Source organism: Trachypithecus francoisi, unplaced genomic scaffold (genome assembly GCF_009764315.1).
Source record: "Trachypithecus francoisi isolate TF-2019V2 unplaced genomic scaffold, Tfra_2.0 Lachesis_group20, whole genome shotgun sequence".
Classification (NCBI taxonomy): Eukaryota; Metazoa; Chordata; class Mammalia; order Primates; family Cercopithecidae; genus Trachypithecus; species Trachypithecus francoisi.
The window spans coordinates 5,711,927-5,728,178 of record NW_022681466.1 but is presented as its reverse complement, the minus strand read 5'-3'; the positions used below and the strand labels follow the sequence as shown (position 1 = coordinate 5,728,178).

The following is a 16,252-nucleotide window of genomic DNA, read 5'->3' as shown; positions in this document are numbered from 1 at the left end:
GATGGCCGGTTCTCTCCAGGGCAGGTGCCGTGCGTGGCACAGCCTGACACACAGTGCCATGGATGAGATGGGAGCGAGGTTGCTTTCCAGGCAGCCCAGTTGGGAGCCAGCAGGACCACAGGCACTCCAGAGGGTGCTCCAGGGAGCAAGGAGGGAAGTACATGCACATGCGTGCAGAATGTGCATGGTGGCGGAGGGCAGGTTCCTCTCCTTTTCTTGGGCCTGCAGGAGCATGTCAAAGCCAAGGAGGCCCTTCCTGCAGCTCTCCGTAGGAGGTGGCTCTGCCCAGCCTGGTGAAGCCAGGACCAGCTGGCTCCAGTGGCTGAAGGGCACTCTCCTCCCAGGCCTCTCCTCTGTATGCCTTCCAGAAAGCCCCCTAGGCTTTACTGGATGGGAGGGGTGAGTTTCTTGAAACTGCCCTGTTCAGATCCGACCCCACATGTTCAAACACGAAAGACTGTTCATTCTTTCTGGTGCTGTCATTCCCCTTGCATTTGTTCCAGTGCCAGCAATGGTGACATCACCCAGCCTCATTGCTCAGGTGACCATAAAACCCCCAAGATTGCCTGCACGCGGGAGCCCAGACCTACACCAGCGGGGTGGTGCCGCCACCAAGGCTGCAGAGCCCAGCAAGCAGGGCTTCATGAGAGGGGACAAAGATGCTGCCAGAAGTGGGTGACGGGGACCTTCTCCTCTTCGTGATGTGACTGGCTGGGTCCTCTCCCAGGATGTCCCAAGTGCCCCCCAGTCAGGGGATACTTGTCTCTCCCTGCCTCCAACTACTCCTTTGGGCCCAATCATTGTCTTCCCGGATCTCTCTCCTAGGGCAGCCAGTCTCCTTCCCTGGAGAAACCCACATCCTCCTTCCCCTTCCCACAAGAGCCCCTTGGCTCTTCCTGGGACGCCCTACCCCATTTCCCCCTACCCTGCTCTTCTGGGACGTTCCTCACTTCATTAACCCAGGGGTCTCCACTCATCCCCGCCACCTCATTGTGACATCCTCCCCGCTCCAACTCCTAGGAAGCTGAGATGCCAGCGTCCCTGTCCCCACCTCCCAATCTTTCTCCCCTGTACCTGTGGTGCTGGCCTCGCATGGGAGTCACCGTCCCTGCCCTCCGCTCCTCCTTGGGTCAGCCCTCCCTCCTCTGCCCAGCCCAGGTCCCAGCCTCACCTGGGAGGCACGCTCCGAGCCAGCCAGGTCGATCATGAACAGGCGGCCCTGCCGCACCTCCTGCAAGATGTTCTTGACCCGGCTGCGCTGGCGCACGGCCACCTGCAGCACTGCGTGGGAGCGGGAGGACGTCTGGTTGGCAGCCGTGGGCTCCTGGGTCCTCTGCCGGTTCCCCTTCATCAGCAGCTGCATGACCTGGGTGGGAGGGAGGAGAGGCAGCTCTTAGCGACTGCTGGAGATGCTCCAGCAGAGAGGAGCCCGAGGGGACTGGCAGGGAGGGTCCTACTTCTGAGCGGTTGGGAAAGGGCAGGCTGGAATGGGCTGGGCTCCATGTGCCGAGAGGCCTGGGGTGAGCTTGGCTCTCTGGAGGACAGGGTCTCTGGGTAAATGGAGAGGCAGTGTTGCCTGGTTACCCTCCCAGGGTCAGCGTGGTGGGGGCACTGGGGCAAGTGTGAGTCCCCTCCTTGCTGCCACTCAGGGTTCTGCCTATCTGTCCCAGCCTCAACTGAGTGGGCAGCAGCTCCGTGGCTTCAGTCCCTGCCCCTCCTGCCCCTCGGGCGGTGAGCTTCCTCTCAGTGGCTCCTGGCTGGCCATACAAAACTCACCTCCTTGGCATTGATGGTGGAGACTTCGGTGATGCCGGCCACCTGGATCACCCCCTTGGAGTCCTCCCGCAGCTCCAGGTAGCCCAGGGAGGGGTTCAGCAGGTCCCGGATCATCTCATTGTAGATCTGATGGGACAGTTCGGGGAGGGATGGGTGAAGGGAGTCTAAGGGCAAGAGATCAAGGTCAAGGCCGAGTCCCCTTTCCTTTTGTGCAAGAAAGGGACAAGAGTTCACGCTTCCTGAGCCCGGGCTCCTCTCAGAAGAGCCCTGACTAGGAGGAAAGGCCCTTTCTTTCCTGTGGGGTCAAGGGCTTCAGCATCCACAGGAAACGTCGGGCTGCTGGAGCCATGGTTACAGGAGGCTTCAAAACCAAGGATCACTCCTTTTCAGACAGGGTGGGCAGTGGGCAGCGCCCTGAGTTTGAAACCCCACCCCCTCACTTACTGTGTGACATTGACCTAGTTGCATGGGGACCTGACCAATGACCAGAACCCCTTTCTCCCACCCGGTGAGGAGCCCTGTTCATTGCTAGGCAACCCCTGTGCTCTTTCTGGGGGCACCCCCACCCCATAAAGCGAGTCTTGCTGGCTGAATCAACACCTTGTTGGCCAGCAGCTGCTGGTGCTCTGCCTCACTGCCTCCTTAAGATGTCACCCAGGAGATTATCAGCTCCTGGAGGAGCCAGACGAAGTCCAGCCTCCCACCTCTTCTGGACTCTGTGTGTTTCCCCAGCCTCTGATATCCCATCACTGTCTGGTGATAGACTCCCACGGGGTGGGCACCAGGAGGCTGTGGCTGGGTGGCAAAGGCCCATAGGTTCCAGCCTGTATGTATATGTTCAGTTTTCACTGTACTCACACACACAGAGTTGCTGGAGGCAGCCTGGCAGGGCAGACAGGGTCTGCTCTAAGGAATGGGCCCGTGAAGATGGTGAGGTGGTGAGCCTGGCACAGGGCAGAAGCTGCAGGGTCCGGAGTTTGAATCCCCGCCCCCTCGCTTACTGTGTGACATTGGTCTAGTTGCCTAACCTCTCTGATGAGCCTGCAATGTTTGTAAAGTAGAGCTCACAATAGGCATGTGGGAGGGCAGCAGTGATGAGCGCCCTGGGAAGCTGCCCAGTGACCAGCCCCAGGGAGGTAGGCCAGCCCCCATATGAGCCTAGGCTGGGGGACTCACCTCCAGGTAGGACATGGAGACCTCATACTCCATGTCATTGCTGGTCTCCTCGATGGCTCGGAAGAGGTCATTGAGGGTCCGAACGTAAATGCCGGGCTCCTGGTCTGTGCCCAGCATGGTGTAGGTCTTCCCACAGCCTGGGGCAGACCAAGGTGGAGGGTGACCAGGGTGGAGTTGGGAGGGAGGCCTTGCTGGGCAGGCACTCCTGGAAACTGGGGTTTGTCCTCAAGGCTGGGCCCTCTCAGACGGCCAGGGAGGTGGTGGGGAGCAGGGAGGATGATGCTCCTGGCTCGGGATGGGGCTTCTGGGGCTGGAGGGCCCTGGGTAAGATTTGGAGCGACCACATCCTTGATTCCTGCCCCAGCTGGGGTTGGACTAGTTGGAGGGTGATGGGGATCACAGGAGCATTGCAGTCCTCGCCCACCGTCTGGGCGTTCCCCTCACCTGTGGGGCCATAGGCAAAGACAGTAGCATTGTAGCCTGAGATGACGCCTTCGATGAGGCTCTTGGTGGTGGCCTGATACACCATCTCCTGTGAGGAAGGAAGCCTGTCGGGGCCGGGACACAGGCGGGTCACAGCACAGGCACCCACTGGCTCGTCCTGACCTCTGATAGGAGAGGTTTCTGTCCCTGGAGCCCCAGCCCCAAGGTGAGTGGGGGTGGGGGGTGGGGTGGGGGAGGGAATGTCTCTGCTTACACTCACAGTGGAGGACGCCAGGCTGAAAGAGAGCCCAGGACACCTGAGACGCCTCCCTGCACAGCTGCCTCCTGGCCCCCAGCCCTGAGGATGCATCACACCTGTTCCTGGAAGCATCCCGCAGATGGGCAAAATGGGGGTCCCCGAGGAGGGTGTCAGCTTCGCCAAACCCACCCTCTGTCCCTGTCCTCGCACCAGATGGCCTTCAAGCTCCTTTTCCGGCTCGGTAGGAGCCAAGCGAGGTGTCCTGTGTAGGGTGGTGTCTGAGTGCCAACGCCAGTGCATCCGTGTAAGAGGCCAGGTGTGTGGGCCTTGTGTGCATGAGAACTTTCCTGAATGGGGAGGGCTCAAGGAACAGAGGGTGAGCAGGTGGAGTGGAGGCTGAGGTTCAAAGGCAGGGACCCTGGAGGGCCCCTCCTGAGTGGGGCTAAGGGTGGGGAGGGGCTCCTGCATGTCTTCAGCCCAGGCCCTCCCTCACCTGGGTGGCAGTGAAGTCAAAGGCCACGTCGAACAGGTAGGACTTCTCCCGGGAGCGATGTGCCCGCAGGATGTCGTCGGGATCCTCCATTGGGTCCATGAGAACCACCATCTGCAAAGGTCCCCGGAGGGAGGCCCACGGTCACCTGGGATCCCCAGGTCCCCATGAGGTCAACCCTCAGGGATTAACAAAGTTAACCCCTTTGTCGATCAGAGGTAACAAAGCCTGTCTGGGCTCTGACCCTAGCCCAGGACGTGGGCAAGGGGTGGGAGGGGCCAGAGGCCGAAGTCCAGGTCCCAGGTTCCACTGGAGGTAGGTCTCAGAGCCACAACCCAAACCTGTCCTCTTCAGCTTTCCCGTGTCGGGTCAGGCTTGCCATCACCTGGCCTTGGATACCCAAAGGGGACACCTTCCTGACAACAAGCAATTACCCCTGCAAGGCGGGTGCAGCCCCAGGGGAGCAGAGCACACACAGGTGATGCCCAGGCTACCCTGGGGGCCTGCCCCTCACTGCGACACCACCCCCCATGCGGCCTCTGCCAAAGAGGAGCAACAGCAGAATGGAGAGCATCTGTCAGGGTTCATTTTGTGTCAGGACCTGTTGCAAGCACCCACACATACAGTGTCTTTTATTTATGTACTTATTTTTAAGACGGAGTCTTGCTCATTGTCTAGGCTGGAGTGCAGTGGCGTGATCTCGGCTCACTGCCACCTCCACCTCCTGGGTTCAGCGATTCTCCTGCCACAGCCTCCCAAGTACCTGGGACTACAGGCGCATGCCACCTGTATTTTTAGTAGAGATGGGGTTTCTCCATGTTGGCCAGGCTGGTCTCAAACTCCTGACCTCAAGTGATCCACCCGCCTCGGCCTTCCAAAGTGCTGGGATTATAGGCATGAGCCACCATGCCTGGCCTCACACAGTCTCTTTCAACCCCAGCCATGACCCCAGGCTAAGGCCAGCTATGACTCCCACCTTACAGATGAGGAAATCAGGTCCAAAGGAGTCACACCCCCCAGGTCGTCACACATCAGCAAGGGGAGACCCAGGGTGCCAACCAGGCTCTGAGTTCAAAGTCCACTGACTCCTATCCACCTCGCTACAGCCCTGCCTGCCCCGCCTCACCCCTCCAGGGCAGACCCTGGGGCAGGGCAAAGAGTCGCAGGCAGCTGGGTGAGGGGTGAGGTCAGCATGCTGGGCTTGGGGAGCTCTGCTGGCGACTGAGAGGGGTGAGGGAACTGCACCAGTGGCCCTTTGCAGCTTTGAGCCTGAGCTGGGAGTGGAAGGGGGGCAGAGGGGCTTGGGCTGGCAGCCAGGACAGGGCATGGGTGGGCCAATCCCAGCTGGGGCTCCCCTCCCTGCAGGGTAGGAGTGGCAGCACTGTGTGTGTGTGTGTGTGCAGGTGTGCACACCTCCTGGCATGTGTGTTGAGACACAGAAGGGTCCCGGCCGGGTTCTTCCCCTCCTCCAAAGGTGACTGAGGGACCCATTTTCCACTCTGACCCCGCCTCTGCCCCTGTGCCCTTGGTGTGTGCTGAGCCTTGTCCCGAGCTCTATACAGAGATGCAGAGGAAGGACGCTGCATCCTTGCTGGGGGCCCTAGTCCAGGGTAGGGGTGGGGACAGAGTCAATGCCAGACTCGTGGAAATAACGGGAGACATTCAAAGACGCGTGGGAGGGCTTGAGTTTGGAGGATTTAGGATGAGGGGAGCAGGGGCAGCAGAGGAGAATCAGTGCAGGCACTTGAGGCCCTTGTGACCTCTTATTGGCAGTCAGGCCTGGGTGTAACCTGCCTGAGCCTCCGTCTCCTCCTCTGTCAGATGGGACAGCAGCATGATCCACCTGCAGGGCTGGGAAGACCCTGGAACAATGTGTAACGTGCCTGGGCACAGGGCCGCGCATGTGCTGAGAGCTCAACAGTCTTTGTTCAAGGGGCTGTTAAGAGGGCAGGGGTGGAGACTGACAGTGGCCACCTGCTGCCTGCACCCATGACTCTGCCATCAAGTCGAGGCCCACAACCCCACCCTCACCATGGAGAAGGTCATTGGGATTCCACGGGCCCTGCACCTGCCTGAGGTCCCTTTGGACCATAGTCCCTGTCCTTCTCATGCACCACCCCCAACCACTGCACCATGGAGGTGCCCCCTGAGAAGCAGCTGGCACCTCTAAATGCTGCTCTGTGCCTGGGGATGCCTGGGTTCCTTGGGGTCCTGGCTCGTGCCAGCCAGGGGAAAACGAGCCACCACTGTGCTCTTCATGAGGAGAATCAGTGCAGGCACTTGAGGCCCTTGTGACCTCTTATTGGCAGTCAGGCCTGGGTGTAACCTGCCTGAGCCTCCGTCTCCTCCTCTGTCAGATGGGACAGCAGCATGATCCACCTGCAGGGCTGGGAAGACCCTGGAACAATGTGTAACGTGCCTGGGCACAGGGCCGCGCATGTGCTGAGAGCTCAACAGTCTTTGTTCAAGGGGCTGTTAAGAGGGCAGGGGTGGAGACTGACAGTGGCCACCTGCTGCCTGCACCCATGACTCTGCCATCAAGTCGAGGCCCACAACCCCACCCTCACCATGGAGAAGGTCATTGGGATTCCACGGGCCCTGCACCTGCCTGAGGTCCCTTTGGACCATAGTCCCTGTCCTTCTCATGCACCACCCCCAACCACTGCACCATGGAGGTGCCCCCTGAGAAGCAGCTGGCACCTCTAAATGCTGCTCTGTGCCTGGGGATGCCTGGGTTCCTTGGGGTCCTGGCTCGTGCCAGCCAGGGGAAAACGAGCCACCACTGTGCTCTTCATGAGGAGAATCAGTGCAGGCACTTGAGGCCCTTGTGACCTCTTATTGGCAGTCAGGCCTGGGTGTAACCTGCCTGAGCCTCCGTCTCCTCCTCTGTCAGATGGGACAGCAGCATGATCCACCTGCAGGGCTGGGAAGACCCTGGAACAATGTGTAACGTGCCTGGGCACAGGGCCGCGCATGTGCTGAGAGCTCAACAGTCTTTGTTCAAGGGGCTGTTAAGAGGGCAGGGGTGGAGACTGACAGTGGCCACCTGCTGCCTGCACCCATGACTCTGCCATCAAGTCGAGGCCCACAACCCCACCCTCACCATGGAGAAGGTCATTGGGATTCCACGGGCCCTGCACCTGCCTGAGGTCCCTTTGGACCATAGTCCCTGTCCTTCTCATGCACCACCCCCAACCACTGCACCATGGAGGTGCCCCCTGAGAAGCAGCTGGCACCTCTAAATGCTGCTCTGTGCCTGGGGATGCCTGGGTTCCTTGGGGTCCTGGCTCGTGCCAGCCAGGGGAAAACGAGCCACCACTGTGCTCTTCATGAGGAGAATCAGTGCAGGCACTTGAGGCCCTTGTGACCTCTTATTGGCAGTCAGGCCTGGGTGTAACCTGCCTGAGCCTCCGTCTCCTCCTCTGTCAGATGGGACAGCAGCATGATCCACCTGCAGGGCTGGGAAGACCCTGGAACAATGTGTAACGTGCCTGGGCACAGGGCCGCGCATGTGCTGAGAGCTCAACAGTCTTTGTTCAAGGGGCTGTTAAGAGGGCAGGGGTGGAGACTGACAGTGGCCACCTGCTGCCTGCACCCATGACTCTGCCATCAAGTCGAGGCCCACAACCCCACCCTCACCATGGAGAAGGTCATTGGGATTCCACGGGCCCTGCACCTGCCTGAGGTCCCTTTGGACCATAGTCCCTGTCCTTCTCATGCACCACCCCCAACCACTGCACCATGGAGGTGCCCCCTGAGAAGCAGCTGGCACCTCTAAATGCTGCTCTGTGCCTGGGGATGCCTGGGTTCCTTGGGGTCCTGGCTCGTGCCAGCCAGGGGAAAACGAGCCACCACTGTGCTCTTCATGAGGAGAATCAGTGCAGGCACTTGAGGCCCTTGTGACCTCTTATTGGCAGTCAGGCCTGGGTGTAACCTGCCTGAGCCTCCGTCTCCTCCTCTGTCAGATGGGACAGCAGCATGATCCACCTGCAGGGCTGGGAAGACCCTGGAACAATGTGTAACGTGCCTGGGCACAGGGCCGCGCATGTGCTGAGAGCTCAACAGTCTTTGTTCAAGGGGCTGTTAAGAGGGCAGGGGTGGAGACTGACAGTGGCCACCTGCTGCCTGCACCCATGACTCTGCCATCAAGTCGAGGCCCACAACCCCACCCTCACCATGGAGAAGGTCATTGGGATTCCACGGGCCCTGCACCTGCCTGAGGTCCCTTTGGACCATAGTCCCTGTCCTTCTCATGCACCACCCCCAACCACTGCACCATGGAGGTGCCCCCTGAGAAGCAGCTGGCACCTCTAAATGCTGCTCTGTGCCTGGGGATGCCTGGGTTCCTTGGGGTCCTGGCTCGTGCCAGCCAGGGGAAAACGAGCCACCACTGTGCTCTTCATGAGGAGAATCAGTGCAGGCACTTGAGGCCCTTGTGACCTCTTATTGGCAGTCAGGCCTGGGTGTAACCTGCCTGAGCCTCCGTCTCCTCCTCTGTCAGATGGGACAGCAGCATGATCCACCTGGGGCCCCAGTGGGGCCCCAGGTGGATCATGCTGCTGTCCCATCTGACAGAGGAGGAGGACACTCCCTGGGGCCATGGGTGCTGAACGGAGTGCATGACGGCAGCCTCAGCCAGCAAGGGTGTCTCATGGGTCCCTTCCTTCAGTGGGAGGGAAGGGGGCGAGGGAGGTAGGGCATGGGCAGCCTTCATTCCCAGCCCCCTCCTCCCAGCACAGAATCACCATGATCATTGTAACTGAACCCTTCACCTTGAGTCATCACGATGATGATTCTCAGACGGGGAAGTTGAGGCACAAAGTCATGGTGCTAGGAAATCGCAGAGCCAGGACTGGGGCCTGGCAGTCTGGGTCCTGGCTGGCACTCCGCCTACCCTCCTAAACCGCCTCTCACGCACACACTTCCACCCCTCCTCCCAGGGGGGCCTTGTGGGGTGGGGTGGGTAGGGGAGTTCCCACCCCGTCCCTCAGTAGTTCCTGTCATTCCAGGAAGCCCCAACACCCACAGTGCGCATTAGCCTGACCTAATTCAACCGGGAATAAGATACTGTCCAAGGAGGTAAACCGAGTCCTAACAGCGGGCAGGGCGCTGAGGAGGGTGGGCTGTTATAGCGGTGCCCCATGGAAGCAGAGACAGGGGTTATGCTCCCTTCCTGGGTCAGCAGGGGAGCCAGGGCTGGTGACAGTCCCAAAAAGGGCTTGGGAACAGACAAGGCATGAGGGTGGCCGCTCAGGGGTGAGGAGAGGTGGTGAGGGGGCAGCAGGCAGCAGAGCTGTGAGCACAGCCGGGCTCCGTGGATCCAGGAGGTCCTCGTAGGTCCCTCTGGGTCCACCCAGATCGAGCTCGCAGATTTAGGACGCCCAGTCCCAGGAGGATGACAGCCCTGGGGCTCCCACCAGACTCCCGCAGCATTCTACGTGTGCCCTGGGTCAAACCCCCTTCCTTCACCACCTGGACTCCTAGGGTAGGTTCACACCTGTGCTCATTGCATCGAAACTAACCTATCACCACCAGGTATCCAGCAAGGCCCCTTCTGGGATTCTCAGTGGAGGAGGGGAGAGGGAGGCGGCTTTCCAGGAGGCCTGACCCTGGCAGCCTCATGTGGAAGTCTTTCCCAATCAGATGGGATTCCAGGTCAGCCAGCTACAGGAGAGAGCTCTAGATAGGACGGACCAGGGGGCTTTGTGCAGGGAAAAGAATGAGGCCACTCCCTCAGGCTCCCTGCCAGCTGATCAAAAGCTAGGTGGTCACAGTGAGCCTCTTCCAGGATCTGGACCCTGTCCCAGGCCCCAAAGCTAGCAGCATGAGCCCTGCTCTAGTGTCCCACCCGACTGAAGGTAAAACCTGGCTCCGAGTTCCCCAGTACAGGTTCCTATGGGACGCAACCAGAACCCAGCCAGCTGCTCCCATTCTTATCTCAATGCCAGTGGTCCTGTGGACACAGGCAGGACCAGTGGCCTGAAGAGCACCCCCTGGGAGAGGGGCCTTCAGTGCCAGGGAGGGTGAGCGGCATGCACCAATGACCATCCCACCCGTGACCTTCAGACAACCTCCAGACACTGCCAAGTTCACGGTGTCCTGGGCATTTGGTTCCTTTAGCCAACCAGGCTCCTGTAGTACAGTCAGCACAGCTGCCACGATCCCCGCTTAAAGAGGGCTTTGTCTGGGTTCCATCTGTCTGGGCTCCAACCCCCACCCCACCCTCGAGAGCATCACCCTATTCCTGTCCCCTCTAGCACACAATGGAGCCCTTGTGCCCCTCCACCAGGTGAGCTGAAGCTGAGCTGGGGAGGGGTGGGGACAGGTGCTCTGAGCTGCCCGGGAGACCAGCACGGGGTGTTCAGGCCAGGTCAACACACTTGCTGAGCAAGGTTCCAGGGAGAGAGTACAAAGGGAGCCCAGGTTTCCTGCCTTCCGACACTCAAGGATCATTTCAATAAACAGGAAAGTGTGGGAGTACAGGGAGGCACCTAATCCCACCCCTAGAGGAAGACTTCCTGGAAGAGGTGGCACTAGCATTGAGTCCTAAAGAATGAGAGATGTGGAATGGAGAGAGAATTTTGGACAATTACATGAGCAAGGCAAAGAAGCGATGGGCAGGCTGTGGCACTGGTTCTCAGCTCAGATCACCGGGGTTTCTTGTGAGAAACACAGGGTTGGGAAGAGAGGGCTGCAGCTTCACCTTCTATCCTCCATGCCAGGGATCTTCACTGCACAGACCTGAGAACTGATGTGTGCATCCACAGAGGCCAGCACACGAGTACTTCACCCACCCAGGCACCCCCCACCCCCATGAGCACACGCAGTCCCTACTCAGGGAGGCTCCTCTACATCCTCTGAGCCTCCCTCTAAAGACTCCCCTGGTTGGCACACAGCAGATGTCCAAGGGACATGTGCTGAATAAAGCTACCATTTATGGGGAGTGGTGATTGTGCCAGGCACAGTGCCAACAGCTTGGCGTGTGTTTTCCCTGACAGCTTAAGAGTGGGCACTCTTGCCAGGCGCAGTGGCTCATGCCTGTAATCCCAGAACTTTGGGAGGCTGAAGTGGGTGTATCACTTTAGGTCAGGAGTTCGAGACCAGCCTGGCCAACATGGCAAAACCCCATCTCTACTAAAAATACAAAAATTAGCCGGGCATGGTGGCACGCTCCTGTAGTCCCAGCTACTTGGGAGGCTGAGGCAGGAGAATCACTTAAACCTGAGATGCAGAGGTTGCAGTGAGCCAAAATTACGCCACCGCACTCCAGCCTGGGTGACAGAGCGAGACTCTGTCTCAAAAAGACAAAAATAAACAAATAAAAAAAGAGAGGACACCCTTATTATTATTATTATTTTTTTTTTTTTTGAGACAGAGTCTCGCTCTGTCGCCTGGGCTGGAGTGCAGTGACCGGATCTCAGCTCACTGCAAGCTCCGCCTCCTGGGTTTACGCCATTCTCCTGCCTCAGCCTCCCCAGTAGCTGGGACTACAGGCGCCCGCCACCTCGCCCAGCTAGTTTTTTGTATTTTTTAGTAGAGACGGGGTTTCACCGTGTTAGCCAGGATGGTCTCGATCTGCTGACCTCGTGATCCACCCGTCTCGGCCTCCCAAAGTGCTGGGATTACAGGCTTGAGCCACCGCGCCCGGCACCCTTATTATTGCTTGCCTGGAGATGAGGAATTGGTTGGGTTAAGTAAATTACCTAAAGCCGTACTGCCAAGTGCAGAGCTGGGCAGATTCAGAGCTGTGGGTCTCAGAACCCAGCCTGCCCACCATGCCTCTCCAAGTGCACGAGTGGACAAACAGCTGCCTGGCTGGGGGGGGAACACCCGCTTGTCACAGGTGGAACTGTGCCCCCCGCCCAGATTTCATGTTGTGAAGTCCTAATGCCCAGTGCCTTAGAATGTGACCTTATTTGGAAATGGAGTTGTTGCAGGCGTAATCAGTTGAGGAAGGATGAGGTCATATTGGAGCAGGGTGGGCCCTTTATCCACTATGACGAGCGTCGTTATAAAAAGGGGAAATTTGGGCACAGATCTGCGTAGAGGGAAGCCACTAGGAAGAGACACAGGGAGAAGATGCTCATCTAAAGCCAAGGGGAGCCAGGCACGGTGGCTCACGCCTGTAATCCCAGAACTTTGGGACGCCGAGGTGGGTGGATCACCTGAGGTCAGGAGTTCAAGAGCAGCCTGGCCAACATGACAAAATCCCATCTCTACTAAAAGTACAAGAATTAGCTGGGCGTTGTGGCGGGCGCCTGTAGTCCCAGCTACTTGGGAGGCTGAGGCATGAGAATCGCTTGAACCCAGGAGGCAGAGGTTGCAGTGAGCTGAGATGGCGCCACTGCACTCCAGCCTGGGCCAGGGAGTGAGACTGTGTTCCATAAATCAATCAATAAATACAAAGCCAAGGAGAGAGGCCCAGGACACCGTGAACTTGGCAGTGTCTGGAGGTTGTCTGAAGGTCACGGGTGGCTCTGGCTTGAGACTCCACCTCCATGGCCTCCTCTCCCAGCCCTGCTCTTAGTTCAATGTAGATTTTGACCTTTCCAGAGTTCCAGATGGAGTCTTTGAGCCTGGAAACTCAAGATCCTGTAGGGAAGTGGGGGCCTCAGGCCAGGGAAAGGAGGTCTCATCCATAAGCTGCGTCCCCATCAGGGGACCAGGCTCATCCCAAGCATCTCCTAGGTGAGAAATACTTTGCACATAGCATGTCACACTACTAAGCTGCAGCTGCATTTATCAGCTCTGCAGTTTTAACAGGATTCTTTCTGGCCCTCAAATGGCTGAGCACGGACCAGGCTTTCTCAGGCTTGGCACTGTTGACATTTTGGGCTGGATCATTCTTTGCTGTGGGGGCAGTTCTGTGCATTGTAGAATGTTGAGCAGCATCCCTGGCCGCTACCCACTAGATGCCAGTTGCACCCTTCCCCCTGGTTGTGACACTGCCAAGTGTTCCTGGGGGCAAAATTGCCCTGGTTGAGAACCACTGACTTAGATCATTCCTCCTGCAGCCTCCAAGGCTAATGGCAAAAATCCCTGAGGGAGGGGGTGCCACAAATGAGGCTCCGTTTGACATTGCTGTGTGACTTTTAGGAAGCTCCAACGTTTCTCTGGGCCTCAAGTTTTTCCCAGTTAGAAGTCAGGAGGACCAACAGGGCTGTAGCCTTGAGAGAAGAAATCATATTATATCAACACCCCCATCCTACTCAGGAAGCCTCAGCAGAGAATCTGGCTCTGGCGTTATCTGCAGCCCAGGGGGCCAGGCCACAGCCCCTTCATTCTTACAGGTAAAAACAAACCATAAAAGGCCGGGCGCGGTGGCTCAAGCCTGTAATCCCAGCACTTTGGGAGGCCGAGACGGGCGGATCACGAGGTCAGGAGATTGAGACCATCCTGGCGAACATGGTGAAACCCCGTCTCTACTAAAAAAAAATACAAAAAACTAGCCGGGCGAGGTGGCGGGCGCCTGTAATCCCAGCTACTCGGGAGGCTGAGGCAGGAGAATGGCGTAAACCCGGGAGGCGGAGCTTGCAGTGAGCTGAGATCCGGCCACTGCACTCCAGCCTGGGCGACAGAGCGAGACTCTGTCTCAAAAAAAAAAAAAAAAAAAAAAAAACCATAACAAAACCTGATTCTAAGTGGATAGCACCCTTGTAAGGCTGTTTCTGTTTTTGTTTTTTGTTTTGTTTTTGTTGTTGTTTTTAAAGGAGAATTTGTTGCTAGTCATGTTTCTAGTTGTAAACATACCATCCTGGGAGTCCTCAGTAAAGGCAACGTTTATCCCAGGAAGGGTGTCCCTGGGGCCTGTCAGCCTTCAGGCTGGATGGAGAAGGCCAAAGTTGACCCTGCTGAGCTCATAAAGCTTAGCTTTATGCCCAGCTGGCTGCTTAGGACACAGCCACGCCTGGCCGATGTCCTGGTCAGATCCCCACCTTGTTATAGGATTCTGAGACCTGGAGGCTTAGGATGGGGAGCATGTATAACCGAGAATATACTAGGGCTGTGTCTCTCAAAGGGTCTGCAGATACCTTCCCCAGAGTCACCCAGGGAGCTTATAAAAATGCAGATTCTCAGGCACTTCCCACACGCACAGAGTCAGAATCTGGGGGGAAATGGGCCCATAAATCTGCATGTTAACAAGCACCCTTCCTTGTACCCATCCAGACGCTGAGTGGAAGGATCCTTGCAACCTAGAGGATTATGCACAACAGCCAAAAAGTGAGAACCCACAGGCCCATCAACTGATGAAAAGATAAACAAAACACAGTGAATCCACACCTCGGACATTATTCAGCAAAAGGAATGAAGTTCAGGTGACTGGATACAGTGGCTCACACCTGCAATCCCAGCACTTTGGGAGGCCAAGGCAGGAGAATTGCTTGAGCCCAGGGGTTTGAGACCAGCCTGGGCAAGATGGCCAGATCCCATCTCTACTAAAAATTAAAAATCGACTGGGCATTGTGGCATGTGCCTATAGTCCCAGCTACTCAGGAGGCTGAGGTGGGAGGATTCTTTGAGCCCAGGAATTCAAGGTGGCAGTGACAAAGTGAGACCCCCATCTCTTAAAAAAAAAAAAAAAAAAAAAGGAATGAAGTTCTGGTAGGAGCTATAATGTGAATGAACTTGAACTTCAAAAACATTAGGACCAGTCGGGCACAGTGGCTTATGCTTGTAATCCCAGCACTTTGGGAGGCCAAGGCAGGTGGATTACTTGAAGTCAGGAGTTTGAGACCAGCCTGGCCAACATGATGAAACCCATCTCTACTAAAAATACAAAATTGGCCAGACATGGTGGCACACACCTGTAATCCCAGCTACTCGGGAGGCTGAGACAGAAGACTCACTAGCACCCGGGAGGCAGAGGTTGCAGTGAGCCGAGATAGCGCCACTGCACTCCAGCCTGGGTGACAGAGCCAGACTGTGTATCAAAAAAAAAAAAAAATTAGGACCACATACTACATGATTCCATTCACATTAAATGCCCAGAATGGGCAATATGGAGATGGACAGTACTTTAGTGGCTGCCTGGGGCTGGGAGGGGCTGGGGACACAGCGGGGTGGCTAAGTGGGGAGAGGTAAAGAATCCCAACCCCCTCCCCCAGCTCAGCTCTTGGGGCAACAGGGCCAAGCAGCGTCCAGATGGTCAGTGTGCAGGGAGTTTCCCACCTCGCTGCCCCCAGGCAGGCAGGTGGGCTAAAGACAGCTGTTCCCACAGCACTCCCAGGCTCGGGCTGACATCTGTCACCTTATACTTTATGTATCTTTCCCAACAGCCTCCCAGTTGCGAGGCTGCAGCACCCCCCTTATATTATCTCCTTTAATCCTCTCGACAGCTCTCAGGGTGGGTGGGGCAGGTTTCCTGTTCTCCTGTCTTCTGATGAGGAAGCAGAGTGCCCACGGAGGGTTTCAACCTCCCCACCAGTATGCGGCCAGGATGACATGGCAGGGCTGAGAAAGCCTGGGTGCTCTGGTTCCCGGTCCCGGGCTGTGTAGCCCCGTTCTCGGGAGCCCAGGGCTCCTCTTGCCTCCATTTCTCCTTTCCATCCCAGGACTCCCACTGTCCAGCCCGATGTCCCCCGGTGGCCCTTCTGCCTTCACTCCTCTTTCCCTTCCCACTCTCACCCTGCCCTCCTGGCTGCGGCCCCACAGTTGGGCCTGGTGGGAGCCCTTCCCTGGCTCCACAGCACCTCGGGAGTGGAGGGGGATGGCAGTTGGACTTCCAGCAGATAAATGCTAATGATGGGATTATACACATGGTCAGTTGACTTAAATCCTGCAGACAAACACAGCCTGGGAGAGCTGGGAGGAGGGCCCACGGGCTGCAGGCTTTGGGAGGGATGGGGGACGGAGGAGGTGGCTGTTTGGTCTGTAGTTTTTTCCCCCACCTGGAATGCTGGGGCCCCACCAGCCTCTCAGGCTGTCCCTGGCTCCTCTCGGGCCCCAGAGGTAAATTAAACCAGGCCTACCTGGTGCTTCCCCACTTCCTGTGTTTATGCATTAGGGTCTGATCTCACCCCAGGAGCTACTAAGACATGGAGCTCCTACCATACTTCCAGGAACACACACACACACACACACACACACACACACACACACACACAGACACTGAGGTGTCCATTTGGGAA

At 57.5% G+C, this 16,252-nt stretch overlaps 1 protein-coding gene and 1 long non-coding RNA gene across 2 annotated transcripts in view; one reads left to right on the top strand and one right to left on the bottom strand.

Moving 5' to 3' along the window:
- KIF19 (kinesin family member 19) overlaps positions 1–16,252 on the bottom strand; it is a 31,896-nt gene that overhangs the window by 9,564 nt on the left and 6,080 nt on the right. Inside the window, exons 3-7 of the mRNA XM_033182036.1 lie at positions 4,128–4,238; positions 3,397–3,484; positions 2,953–3,089; positions 1,777–1,902; positions 1,172–1,366 (exon numbers count right to left, since the gene is read on the bottom strand). Coding sequence (XP_033037927.1) covers positions 1,172–1,366; positions 1,777–1,902; positions 2,953–3,089; positions 3,397–3,484; positions 4,128–4,238 — 657 coding nt within the window. The remainder of the gene's footprint in view (positions 1–1,171; positions 1,367–1,776; positions 1,903–2,952; positions 3,090–3,396; positions 3,485–4,127; positions 4,239–16,252) is intronic.
- Positions 12,254–14,489, top strand: LOC117066636. The gene is made up of 4 exons (XR_004430431.1): positions 12,254–12,276; positions 12,678–12,812; positions 13,221–13,414; positions 14,292–14,489. It is a non-coding gene; the product is annotated as an uncharacterized LOC117066636 (long non-coding RNA).